We start from the raw sequence: 13,401 nt of genomic DNA on the forward strand, positions 1-13,401 counted from the left end.
ATATATGTGTGTATATGTGTGTGTGTGTATATATGTGTGTAGATATATATATGTATATATACACATATATATGTATATATACACATATGTATATATGTGTACATATATGTGTATATATACACATATATATCTACACACATATATACACACACACACACACACACACACATATATATGGTCTTCATTCCTGATTCCTGGCATACCAGCTCCTAAAATCCTTGGAATCTCAAGTGATTGATAAGAATGCCTTTTGTATGCTATTGAGATGACTGGAGGTCCCTAGGACAGGGACTGGCCACTGGAAAGACTAGGGCATGATTAGACTTTCAGCCCTGCTCCCCAGTTTCCAGGGAGGAGAAAGGGCCTGAAGGTTAATTTGATCGCCAATGGCCAATGATGTAATCAGTCATGCCTATGTAATGAAGCTTCCTTAAAACCCCAAAAGGATTGGGTTTGATTGAGCTTTTGGATAGCTAAACATGTGGAAGTTCCTGGAGGATAGTGGTCCTAAATAGGGTATGGAAGCTCCATGCCCTTTCCTATATGCCTTACGCTATCCATCTCTTCCACCTGGCTGTTTAAATATATCCTTTGTAATATCCCTTATTATAAGTGAGTAAAAGTAAGTAAAGTGTTTTTCTGAGTTCTCTAAGCCTCTTTAGAAAATTAATCAAACCTAAGGAGGGAGTTGTTGGAATTCCTGATTTATAGCTGGTTCTTCAGAAGCATAGGTGACAACCTACTCTTTGTGATTGGCATTGGAAGTAGGAAGAAGTCTTGCGGGACTGAGCCCTCAACCTATGGGACCTGATGTTGTATTCAGGTAGGTAAGTGTCAAAATTAAATTGAATTAGAGGACACCCAGCTGTTGTCTGCTGCAGAATTCATTGGCATATAGGAAAAAGGTCTTCTTCACCCCAACTCTGGTGTCAGAGTATTGAATGTATTGTTTAGTGACCAGAGGTGGTCTGTATTGAGAATTAAAGTGGGAAAAACACTCTTTTTTTTCCTATATATTACACTGTGTAACAGATTACCACAAATGTAGTCACTTAAAACAATACACATTTATTATCTCACATTTTCCATGGATCAGGAATCCAAGCACAATTAAGCTGGGTCCTCTGTTATAGTCTCACAAGACTGCAATGAATGTGTAAGGCTGTGTTTTCATCTGGAGGCTCAAATGGGGAAGAATCTGCTTCCAAGCTCATTCAGGTTGTGGGCAAAGTTCATTTCCTTGTGGTTTTAGGACTGAGGGTTCTAGCTTTTTGCTGGCTGTTGGCTGGAGGTTTTTCCTAGAGGCCACTGCAGCTCTTTGTTCTATGAGCTTCTCCAGAATGTCCACTTCATCAAGCCACAGGAGAGTCTTTAACTAGCTAAAAAATTTTATATACACAGTGATATGATTTAGCTGTGTCCCCACCCAAATCTTGAATTGTAGCTCCCATAATTCCCACATGTCATGAGAAAGACCCAGTGGGAGGTAACTGAATCATGAGGGGGTGTCTTTCCCATGCTGTCCTCGTGACAGTGAATATGTCTCATGAGATCTGATGGTTTTATAAACGGAAGTTCCCCTGCACAGGCTCTCCTGCCTGCTGCCATGTGAGATGTGTCTTTGCTCCTCTTTTGCCTTCTGCCATGATTGTGAGGCCTCCCTAGCCATGTGGAACTGTGAGTCAATTAAACTTCTTTCCTTTATAAATTACTCAGTCTCATGTATGTCTTTATTAGCATTGTGAGAATAGATTAAAATATGTGGTAATCACAGGAGTGACATCCTCATCCCCTTTGCTTTATTATATTAGTTAAAAGCAAGTCACAGGTCACACCCACACTCAAGGGGAGGGGATTACACAAAGGCCTGAACACCAGGAGGTGTTAAAATGACTTTCATCATTAGAAATGCGTTTGTTTCCTATCCCAACAATTTTGACCCCATGTTAGTTCTGGTACAGCATGGCCCCCAGACGTGGGTTGTCCAATATGGTAGCCACTGTTTCCATATATAGTGAGTGTGACTGAAGAACTGAGTTTCTAATTTTTAAAACATTTTAATGAATTTAAATTTAATCTAAAAATTGGTACTCCATTCGGTTATTGGAAAAATGTGTTTTTAGAACAGCTTGGGAATCTACTTTTTCAACTGTACATTTTGTGAAATCTAGACACTGATAAGTATCTCCATTGAAAATTCAGTGTTCAAATTGAGATGCGCTATTCCCTGTAAAATATAGACCAGTTTTCAAAGACTTGGTAGGAAAAAAACAAAGCATATCCTTAATAATTTAAAAACGAGTTATACGTTGAAATAACATCCTGTATATGTTGGGATAAGTAAATACTTTATTAAAAACAATTCCATGTTTTTGTTTTTATTTTTTAAAAAACAGGTTACCAGAAAATTAAAAGTTACACAAGTCACTCCCATTCTATTGCTGAGAGAAAACAGAGCGGTGAAGAGCTTACTACTGTCGGGTTAGCAAGATACCCCCGCAATGTTAACTACTGTTGTAAGGCCTCAACAAGAAATGTTGTGGGGGTTCAGGAAAGGGAAGGTGGGGTCGTCCAAAGGCTGGGAAAGTCTTCAGTTGAAGGCGAGGCAGATGGGACTCTTAGTGAGTTTCAAGAGGACCAACGCCTTGCCGGCTGCGCGGGGCGTGCCCCGCCGCCTTGGCCTCATTTTTGCCCTGCGCCCCACACTTGAACGCGCGGCGCCTTTTGACCCCGCCGCCGCGCCGTAGACCGCGCTGCACGCCGGCTACCGCCATGGCGGAGGTGTCGGAGAGGACGCTGCAGTTGTCCGTGCTAGTAGCCTTCGCATCTGGAGTACTCTTGGGCTGGCAGGCGAACCGACTGCGGAGGCGCTACTTGGACTGGAGGAAACGGAGGCTGCAGGACAAGCTGGCGGCGACGCAGAAGAAGCTGGACCTGGCCTGAGACTCCGCGCCTTCCGCCCTATTCGATCCACCGCATGGCCACCTTGCCCTGTCCTCACCGGAGCTCCGGTCCGGCGGTGGCCAGAGCCAGGCTTGTCACACAGTCCCCGCCTGCCATGGCCGGCTCGTCCTGGAGTGTTGGTGAGCAGTACACATAGTGACATTACAAAGGGAGACTTTGGGGTCGGGCGGATAGCTTAGGATCAACTCTGGCTAGGATAGGACTTACTCCCACAGACACCAGAGGGTGGAAGTTTTGTATTCGCTAATAACTTGCTCTTTGGTGTCTTAGTTTAGTTCACTGACTATTTAATGAGAATGTCTTATCGGTGCTATGTCGCTCATCCTGACAACATTGTAGAAAATACTGGAAAGAACAAAAGAAAAAAGGAACCGGGGAGGTGATTTTAACATCCTTGGTAGCACATCTTCGCCTTGGCGATTGTAAACTCCAAACTGAATTCTTAGGTTGTTGGCAGCCTGGTAAAGTGGAAAGAGCAGTGGCCTGGAAGTCAGGAACCTTGCATCCAGCCTTAGCATTTTCAGAAGAGCTGTGTATCATAAATTTTCAGGACCTCAGTTTTCTAGTCATAACACCAGATCTTATGGTTCATGGTTTAATACCACAGTACAGTTTGAAGTTACAGATTGTGTATTTCTAATTCTTTTCTTTTTTCTAACAGCTTGTTGAAGATGCATATAGACTACTGGAAAGAAACGACTTCTTCTTGCACTTTATGAATCAATTTTATTTTTAAAATAAAAAAATTAAACATCTTTGAACCTTTTATTTTTATCATAAGGGGAAGTATCATGTTTTTTATGCAGTTTACTGCATCAAGAGATCTGCATTTTCAAAACTGACTTACTAGTGTTTTTGAGAAGATGTATTATGTAACTCGTGCCCCTTCTTTGGTACACCACAAAGCAGACTTGGCTATGGGACCATTATGGGTTCTTTTACTGAACTTGTTGGAAAGCAAGGGGCTGTGTAAACATAACTGAGGTAAGGGTGCTGTATGTAAGACCTTTGAACTTCCAAGAGTAACAGTGTATTCCTTGGCCCTGCTCATGCCTATAATCCCAGCACTTTAGGAGGTTGAGGAGGGAGGACCACTTGAGCCCGGGAGTTGGAGACCAGCCAAGGCAACATAGGGAGACCCAGTCTTTACAGATAACTTACAAAGTAGTTGGCCGTGGTGGCACATATCTGTGAGCCCAGCTAATTTGTAAACCAGAGGCTGAGGCAGGAGGATCACCTGAGCCCAGAAGGTTAAGATTGCAGTGAGCTGTGATCTCACCACTGCACTCCAGCCTGGATGACAGAGCGAGACCCTGTCTCAACCCAAAACAAAATGTGTTCCAAGTACAGAGTATAAATTTTTTCTTTTCTTTTTTTTTTTTTTTTTGAGACTGAATTTCACTCTTGTTGCGCAGGCTGGAGTGCAATGGCACAATCTTGGCTCACTGCAACCTCCACCTCCTTGGTTCAGGCAGTTCTCCTGCCTCAGTCTCCCAAGTAGCTGGGACTACAGGCATGCGCCACCATGCCTGGCTAATTTTTGTATTTTTAGTAGAGACGGGATTTCACCATGTTGGTCAGGCTGGTCTCAAACTCCTGACCTCAGGTGATCCACTGGCCTTGGCCTCCGAAAGTGCTGGGAGTACAGGCGTGAACCACTGTGCTCAGCCAGTGTATAAGTTTTTATTGGCAAAAATATCTTTTATGTGTCATTATGGAATACACACGTGAAGGAGAAACCCTCCTGAACAGAGCTTAGTGATAAATCCTACCTGTATCTAAAAATCAGGAGTGAGTGCCTGGTTCCTTTGATTTGCAAGGAGTGTTTCTAGAATACCACCCTTGCTCATTCTTACAAAGATTAATTTCGTGTCTCAACTCCATGTTAATATAGGAAAGTTGTTTCCACATGAAGCACCCCCACCCTCCCCCCCAATTTTAGTGGGGCTATTATGCCTATTACTTCCAACTTTGTTTTCATTCTGTGAATGTAGTAGTCAAGGACTGAAATGGTTCTTGGAGCTCAGTCCCGTCTGGGCTGCAGTTTGCTGAAGCTTCCTAGTGTCCACCCCTAATTGAGGCTCCAAGAGTTGAGAGTCTTTGAGGCAAGGTAGATTTCTTGAGGGACATACTACCCCCAACCTGTTGGAATGTACCTGGTTAAGCATCTGGATTGTGACTGGCCTAGTTCTGCCTGTTTGGACCTGTTCTTGTGCCATGTTCCTGGTGGACCTGGTCCTTCCAGTGTTGATTCTTTCTCTCATTACTTATGTACAGCACCCTGACACAGTCATGCCCTTCTTCTGTCTCTCCTCTAGGTATCCCTGCCTCTGGGCATGTGCTACTTCCGAGTCTTGTCCATATCCTTATGGGATCTTTAGCCACTCGGTGCCACTCCTAATTTTCTAGTTTTCTGCTTACTACCTCTTTACACTGTGTACTCCCCATTTCTGTAGTGGGCAGTTACCTCTGATGTTACCTCTGTCACTTTTTCTACCTTTGCCCTACTTTAATGTGGTAGTTTTGTCACCCCAAAAATACTATGGAGATAGTACTTTTCCTACGTTAGTCAAAACTGGCAATGGAAAGTTGGAAGCTGGGAGTCAGTGCCAGTCATAACTTGGAAATGACACACTGTTGACTCCTTGAATCTGTATTTCCCCCACCTCCATTTTTCACTGCCATTTAGTCATGACATTTACCTGTCTTGGCCCACTTGTACTGCCTTACGCTGCCTCCTTTTCTCCCCCAGTATGGGCTTCCCAGACCACCTGCTCCATCCCACATTGCTTCAGCCATACTCTGGACCTTGTCATCAACAGGCTTGGACTTTGTTACATTGTACTTGGTCTGTTTAGTCTCGAGGTAACCCCACTTCATTAGGACAGCTTAACATCCTCTACATCTCCTATAGAACTGCCCACTCTGGAGACTATTAGTTGTCTCACCCAGTTAACCTCATAAGTCATCCTGGGCTCCCTGGTTAGATTAGACTCCATCTCTGCTTGTACATTTACCTTCACCACTGCTTTTGCTCTTTTGAGCCACTGAACTTTAAAGAAAGACTTCACCTTTCTCACTTGGCTCACGACTAATGGGTTCTATGGTGACTGCATCTGGCTCGTTTCTTAGCACCTGAGTTTCTTCAACTCCCAGTTTACCTGATGCCTTCCATTCCTAGTAGATCAACCATATGAGAAGATAAAGGCCGTTAGCTGGGAATTCCTTCGTCTTTCTCCGTAGTTTGTCTAGAGCAGTTTTCAACAGGACTACACATTATAATCATCTGGGGAGCTTTAAAAATACTAATTCTTGCATGCCACTGTCCAGACATTTTGATTCATGTCATTTGGAATATGGCCTGGGTATCAGGATTTTTGAAGTTCTTCAGGTGATTGTGATGGTCAGCTGAGATTGAAAACTACTGTTTTTGAAGCTCTGTCTCATTAGGTTTCCTTTACCAGGAGAGAAGAGACACAGGCCCTTTCCAAGGCTGTCTCCTCTTCGGCCTCTGCAGAATTCTACACCTCCCTCCGGACCTTCCTTCTTCTCCAGTACATCACCTCTTTCTTGCATCTGCAGTCTCTCCCTGCTTTCTATTTACAAATGCACATTTTCTTTTCGGTTTTTTTTTTTTTTTTTTGAGTCTGTCCCCCAGGCTGGAGTGCAGTGGTGTGATGTTGGCTCACTGCCACCTCTGCCTCCCAGGCTTAAGCAATTCTTGTGCCTCAGCCTCCCCGAGTAGCTGGGATTACACGTGCCTGCCACCACGCCTGGCTAACAAATGCATGGATTTTGACTTAAAATTTGTTTTAATTGATGCTATCATTTGCCAATTAGATGTGGTTCACTGTCTCTTTCCAAATATTTTGCCCATTGACCTGCTGTGATCTGCCCTCTGCACCTTCCAGAAACATTAATATCTATGGCTCTTTCTGAACGCTCACATTGTACCTTGAGGATATTTGATGAGGCCACTTTCTCCCTTGAAATTCTCCTTCCCTTGCTTCACTAATACAAAAGCTTATCAAGTTTCCAAACTGCTACTATTGCTGCCTTTCTCAGGTTCCTCAAACTTTTGCCCTTGGTTCTCTGCTCTGTCCTCTCCTGTGATTATCCTAGCCATTGTCTTGGCTTAACTAGCACATCCAAGCAGACCTCCCTCCCTCTGAGTCTTTTCTTCAATTCCAGCTTCGCTCTTTCAGCTGTCTAGTAGACATATTCAATGCAAGACCTTACTGTAGAACTCAGTGTATTTAATCATAAGCTGTTCATTTGGCAGGGAATTCTGTATACCAGGTAGTACTTCTGTGGTAAGTGGTTGGTACGGTTTTTGTGTTTCTAGTCTATTACTGTAGCTTGGAAGCTCTTTGAGATCAGTGTTAAACATCTTGTACCACAGGCCCAAACAGTGCCTTGCACCAAGGTGCTCATATATATTTGCCATTTTTATTTGAGGTGGATTGTCTTGTCTTGTCTTTTACTTTTTTTTTTTTTTTTTTTGACACAGTCTCACTCTGTTGCCCAGGTTGGAGTGCACTGGCATGATCTCAGCTCACTGTAATCTCCACCTCCCAGGTTCAAGCGATTCTCCTGCCTCAGCCTCCTGAGTAGTTGGAATTACAGGCATGTGCCACCCATGCCTGGCTAATTTTTGTATTTTCAGTACAGACAGGGTTTCGCCATGTTGGCCAGGCTGGTCTCGAACTCCTTCTCCTGACCTCAGGTGATCTGCCCACCTTGGCTCCCCAAAGTATTGGGATTACAGGCGTGAGCCACCGTGCCCGGCCTGAATTTTCTTTTAAGACCCTGAAACTGCACACTTTCTCTATTCTCTTCGTTACAATCTTTTTGTTGATTCCAAGTTGTCTTGTTCCACTGGTTCTGTCTACATTATGAGTCTCTTGGAAACTATTAAATTCTTTTTCAGTATCGCCTGTGAGGAAGCAATCCAAAATTGTTACTCATTTTAACACACTGATAGAAAGAAATCATGATGAGTTTTATGAAGTAGCTTGCTTTCAGGAGAAACATTGGCCATGGTTTGCTTTAGTTTCTTTTGGCTACCTCACTGCAGATCTCTCTTGGTTTAGGTTATATTGTTTCTTATAATGGCATCAAGGTATAACTACAGAGGAGCAATGACTACTATTAATGTGATCATCCTGAATATTACAGTCATTAGTGAAAAATCATCAACTGAGTAATCACATCCTTTATAGCACACTGAATACCTCAGTGGTACTTCTCAAACTTGAATGTGCACATGAAACACTGGGGTATTGTTAAAATACAGATTCTGATTCTCCTAGGGCTATGGTAGGGTCTGAAAATGTGCATTTCTGACAAGGCCCCAGGTGGTGTTGATGCTGATCCAGGAATCGCAAATAATGAATACCTGTAACTGAAACAATATGGTGCAAAAATGTATACAGTCAAACATCTTTACACCTGACATGAATAGAGTAATATACTTTTTTTGTACCTTTCCTCATTGTTGTTTATATATTCACACATATTTAGGGGGATTTATTAGTTTATTTTTACCAACAGAATCAAACTGTATCCATGATGCTATAACTTTTCTATTTAAAATATGGAAATCCCTATAAATAAGTAGATATAGATAATTTTTCTAATTTATAGACTAAGTGAATGAGAATTTCATAAGTAATAGCTGTTTTAGAGCATTTTTTTGTTTTGCTTATCTCATCACCTGTAATTATTTAATAATTCACTTAGAAATATTTCATAGCATTTTCTTATTTGTTATAAACATTTTTAATGGAAATCCTATGTTTGGCTATTTAAGTGAACATTAATTATGAGCCACCGTAGAGAAATTAATTCAAAATATGACATGAATTACAACAAAAGATGATACCAAATCTTGCCAAGGACATAAAGAACAAAAACTCAATACGCTGCTGATAGGGTATAAATTAGTACAACCATTTTGGGAAACCAGGTAGTAGTATCTACTAAAGCTGACACATAACGTGCCCTGTGACTCAGCAGTGGTATACATGTTTTTGCCGGAAGACTTGCACCAGGATGTTCTTAGCGGCACTATTATATACTAGCCCTAAGTTGGAAACTGCCCACTTACGCAGCAACAGTAGAATCAATGAGTATGTTAGGGTATATCATATGCGAAATGTCAGCAATGAGAATGAACAGACTACAGCCACACACAGTATAGATGCATCTCACAAATGTGATATATAAAGGACAAGAGAAGCCACCACACAGTGCATAATTTCATTGTATAGTACAAAAAAAGGCCACACAAGTTTGTGCTCTTAGAAGGGGTGTGGTGGAGAAGTGAGAGGGATGGGAGGTTGGGGGTGGGGGTAGGCAGGGACTAGAAAGACAGGAAGACTGTTAATGGGCAGATAATGTTCTGTTTCATCATCTGGGTGCTGTTATGGGGTGGAGGGTTTTCAGAGCTGCACACTTTTCTCTGTACACTTTTCTCTATACTTTTCTCTGTACACTTCTCTCTATACTTTTCTCTGTACACTTTTCTCTGTATGTATTATACTGGAAGAAAAATGTACATAAATAATGCTTCAGCCTGGCCTGTGGTTGTACTGAAGAACATTCGTTTATATCAATGGGGTCCATCATTTGGAAGGTGAGCTCCAATCATTATCATTCTTATTCAAGTCCAATTTTGGTGTAGTGGAGTTTTGGAATTGGATTCATGGGATGCAGTCCCATGTGGGGGAAACATGACCACCTTTCTGAGAGTTGATGTAAACTGGGAATCATAATGAGAACTAATAATTTGCTCATAGATTTGCTGTAGAACAATTACCATCCTTACAGAATTCAGAATGGACAACGTGCAATATTAGAATGAAATGAAACTTCAGTAGCCTAAATGGCAAAGAATTAAAAACCGCCTTTTGAAGTGAGATATGGAATAGAACCATATATCCCATAGGAAAGCTATTCTTGCAGTTAATGAAAGAGTTTAAGATGCTAAAATTGTATCTTAAGGTTAGCTTACAAAATTGGTATCAAAAAGCAAATGCCATAAAACAGGTATCCCAGCAAGAAGGTGGTGTTATTACTGATGTTATTACTTATGTAATGTGGGGAATGTAGTTTCAGACGCCGGGTGACATTCCCCTATCCTTAGGAATTGGCGAGGAAAAGTGACTCCCCCGGCCGCGACCTGCTTGGTGGCGTGGGATGACCACCGCAAGAAATCATTTTGACCCTTCCCGGGACCGGCCCGGGCGGGGCGGGACGGGCCTGGGAGGCGGGCGCACGTCGATGGCGTCACCTTCCGGCGCCGCCGCTTGGTTTCCCTGGCAACTGGAGCAATCGGGGCGCCGCAGCAAGGGAGATGCTGGCGAGGCGGCAGCGCGATCCTCTGCAGGCCTTGCGGCGCCGCAATCAGGAGCTGAAGCAACAGGTATGGTCAGGCTGTGCAGAGGGCCCTGGGGCGGACGACAGGTAGACGCAGCTGCGCGCACTGCGCCTTCCCACCGTGACCCCACCTAATCCTGGGAGCTTGTCCCCAGCCTATTTACCTTCCCAGGTTGTAACGCTCCCTTACCCCATAACATTCGAGCACCCAACCCCAATTCAAACCCCTTCTGATCCCAACTCAACCCTCAGGCAAAGGCGAAACCTGCCACAATTCGTGACCATCAACTAAGCGCCCCCTCCTCCGACCCTTACTCCCAGCTAACATTTCAACCTCCTGCCCTAACAATTCACTAACCCACCTCATCTCCCAATCTAAACTTAGTGGTAACCATTTCCAACCCAACTCTGAGCCTAGCTCCTCTCTCCACTTTCAGCCCAAGCCCGTTTCCTTTGAGCCTTCCTCTAATGGAGATTATTATTGCCTCCATGAACTCAAGCGAAATAGGTGTCAAGGAATAGTCTTAATATGCAAGAACATTAAGATCTGATAAATGAGCAGAGGAGGTGAACAAGTAACTCATAAACATACGAGGAATGTTAACTTCAAAGATATTCAAGTAATTGCAAAGGACATAAGGTATCCCAAACATTTAAAAAATCACAACACTCAGTCTTAAGGAAGGTGTGATGAAGCAGACACATTCACTGCTCCCATGTATAAGGTGCTTGTACAGCATTTCAGGAAAGCAGGTTGACAAGGTGTAGCATGTTTGTATGCACCTAGGCTCAAAAATTACATTTCCAGGGATCTGCTATATGTAATAATTAGAAAGTAGGAGTGAGATTGATGTATAAAAGTATTCACATTTTTACTTATATAATATACACAGAACAGCATAGAAGGGAACATGCTAATGTGGTATTTCTGTGTGACAGGATGCCGATGATTATTAGGATTTTCTTTATTCTTTTTTATCTTTATAAAAATATTTAGGCCAGGTATGGTGACTCATGCTAGTAGTACCAGCTACTTGGGAGGCTGTGACAGGAGGATCACCTGAGCCCAGGAGTTCGAGACTAACTTGGGCAACATAGCAAGACTTGGTCTCAAAAAAAAAAAAAAAAAACAAAAAACCTTTTTAAAAATACACTGAGTTCTTATTAAAAATAAGAAAACAGTAAATAGCAACCAGTGGGTTTATTTTTTGACATTTTTATTTTACTTTATTTTAATTTTTTTTCATGTGATCTATTACTAAGTATTTTTCCACTGAGTAAAATTATTTCATAATCTTAGGCCAGTAAGAGATTCACTGATACTTTTATTTTATCCATTTTTGTTCTCTTGTTTAAAGTAAAAAGGATTTGGGAGGTAAATATTTAGGTGACTGTGTATTGGAATCAGAACGGTGCAACAAAAGCTAAATACTCTTCTGGTAGAAATAAAAAATGAACTTGATGGGGCATTGACTTATGCTGAACTTTGCTGGACTCTTAATATGGTTCTGTATCTTATTTTTAAATTTCAACTTTTATTTTAGATTCAGGGGGTACATGTGCAGGTCTGTCACATGGGAACACTGTGTTATGCTGAGGTTTGGGGTACAGATGATCCTATCACTCAAGCAGTGAGCATAGTACCCAATAGGCAGTATTTCAGCCTTCATTCCTCTTCCTTCCTCTGCACTCCAGCAGTCCCCAGTGTCCATTGCTGCCATCGTTATGTCTGTGTTTACTCAACAAGTGAGAACATGTGGTATTTGGTTTTCTGTTCCTATGTTAATTCACTTAGGACAATGGCCTCCAGCTCTATCCATGTTGCTGCAAAGGACATGATTTCATTCTTTTTTATGGCTGCATATTATTTCATGGTGTATATGTACCACATTTTCTTTATCCAGTCCACCATTGGTGGGCATCTAGGTTGATTCCATGTCTTTGCTATTGTGAATAATGCTGAAGGGAACATACACATTCATGTGACATTTTGGTAGAATCATTTTTTTTTTTGAGGGGGGTATATACACAGAAATGGGATTGCTGGGTCAAATGGTAGTTCTGTTTTAAGTTGTTTGGGAAATCTCCAAACTGCTTTCCACAGTGGCTGAACTAATTGTCATTCCCACCAACAGTATACACGTGTCCTCTTTTCTTGTCAGCCTCACCAGAATCTGTCATTTCTTGATTTTTTAATAATAATCATTTTGACCAGTGTGAGATGGTACCTCATTGTAGTTTTAATTTGCATTTCTCTGATGATTAGTCATGATGAACTAATTTTAAATTTAGTGGGACATTAGGAGAACCAGGAAAAGTTTTAGAAGGAAACTATAAAAATGATTATTAAAACAAACTATTACAAAGATTATTCTCCTGGGAGAAATATTGGCTCTGGAGCCTTTTGATACCTTGACTATCTGGAAAGTGTATTTTGATAGTATTACCTAATTCCTCCCTGTCTTCACAGAGGACACCTGAAGCCGAAAATGGAACAGATTTTCTATTCGGTGTCCATAGGACAAGTAATCAACAGCCCCTCTGGGTCAGGCCTGCGATGATTGGCTCTATCACTAGGTGTGTGAATTTTGTAAATAACACTCAGATGGATGCCAAATTGCAAGAGTAGAGAAGAAACTAGTGGAATTTTCTCTTTTTTTCATCCACTTTATCTTCTCTACATAATCTATAGAAAACAGACCAAAGAAGTATGTGCCTTTTTGGAGAGTATATTGACAAAGTTACATATAGTGTTAGTAAACTTAAACTACTAAGTCAAGATAAAGTCATGATACATTCAATACAATGGATACCACTCAGTAATAAGAAGGAGTGAACTAATGGTACACACAACAATACGGAAGTATCTCAAAAACATGCTTCATGGAAAGGTCACACAAGAGTGCTTACTGTATACGTCTATTTATATAAAATTTCAAGAGCAGGCAAAACTAATTTATGTTGGAAAAATATCAAAACAGGTTTCTCTATGGAAGATTAAGGAGAGGATTTACTGGCAAGGGCATGAAGGAACTTACTAGGGTGATGGTAGTTTTC

The 13,401-nt window shown here is 41.7% G+C and overlaps 2 protein-coding genes across 4 annotated transcripts in view; both read left to right on the top strand.

Annotated features, from left to right (window-relative positions):
• The first annotated feature begins 2,329 nt into the window (after positions 1–2,329).
• MTLN (mitoregulin) lies at positions 2,330–3,719 on the top strand. Its single transcript, XM_024789743.2, is given in 4 exon segments — positions 2,330–2,553; positions 2,556–2,647; positions 2,650–3,083; positions 3,626–3,719. Coding segments are annotated over 3 exon segments (438 nt in total). The 5' UTR covers positions 2,330–2,501; the 3' UTR covers positions 2,944–3,083; positions 3,626–3,719.
• Positions 3,720–10,255: 6,536 nt separating this feature from the next.
• LOC105471823 (nephrocystin 1) overlaps positions 10,256–13,401 on the top strand; it is a 69,024-nt gene continuing 65,878 nt past the window's right edge. For all 3 annotated transcript variants that reach the window (XM_071077126.1, XM_071077125.1, XM_071077127.1), the window contains exon 1: positions 10,256–10,390. In XM_071077126.1, the coding sequence (XP_070933227.1) occupies positions 10,322–10,390 (69 nt within the window). In that variant the 5' untranslated portion in view covers positions 10,256–10,321. The remainder of the gene's footprint in view (positions 10,391–13,401) is intronic.

Source organism: Macaca nemestrina, chromosome 13 (assembly GCF_043159975.1).
Source record: "Macaca nemestrina isolate mMacNem1 chromosome 13, mMacNem.hap1, whole genome shotgun sequence".
Taxonomy (NCBI): Eukaryota; Metazoa; Chordata; class Mammalia; order Primates; family Cercopithecidae; genus Macaca; species Macaca nemestrina.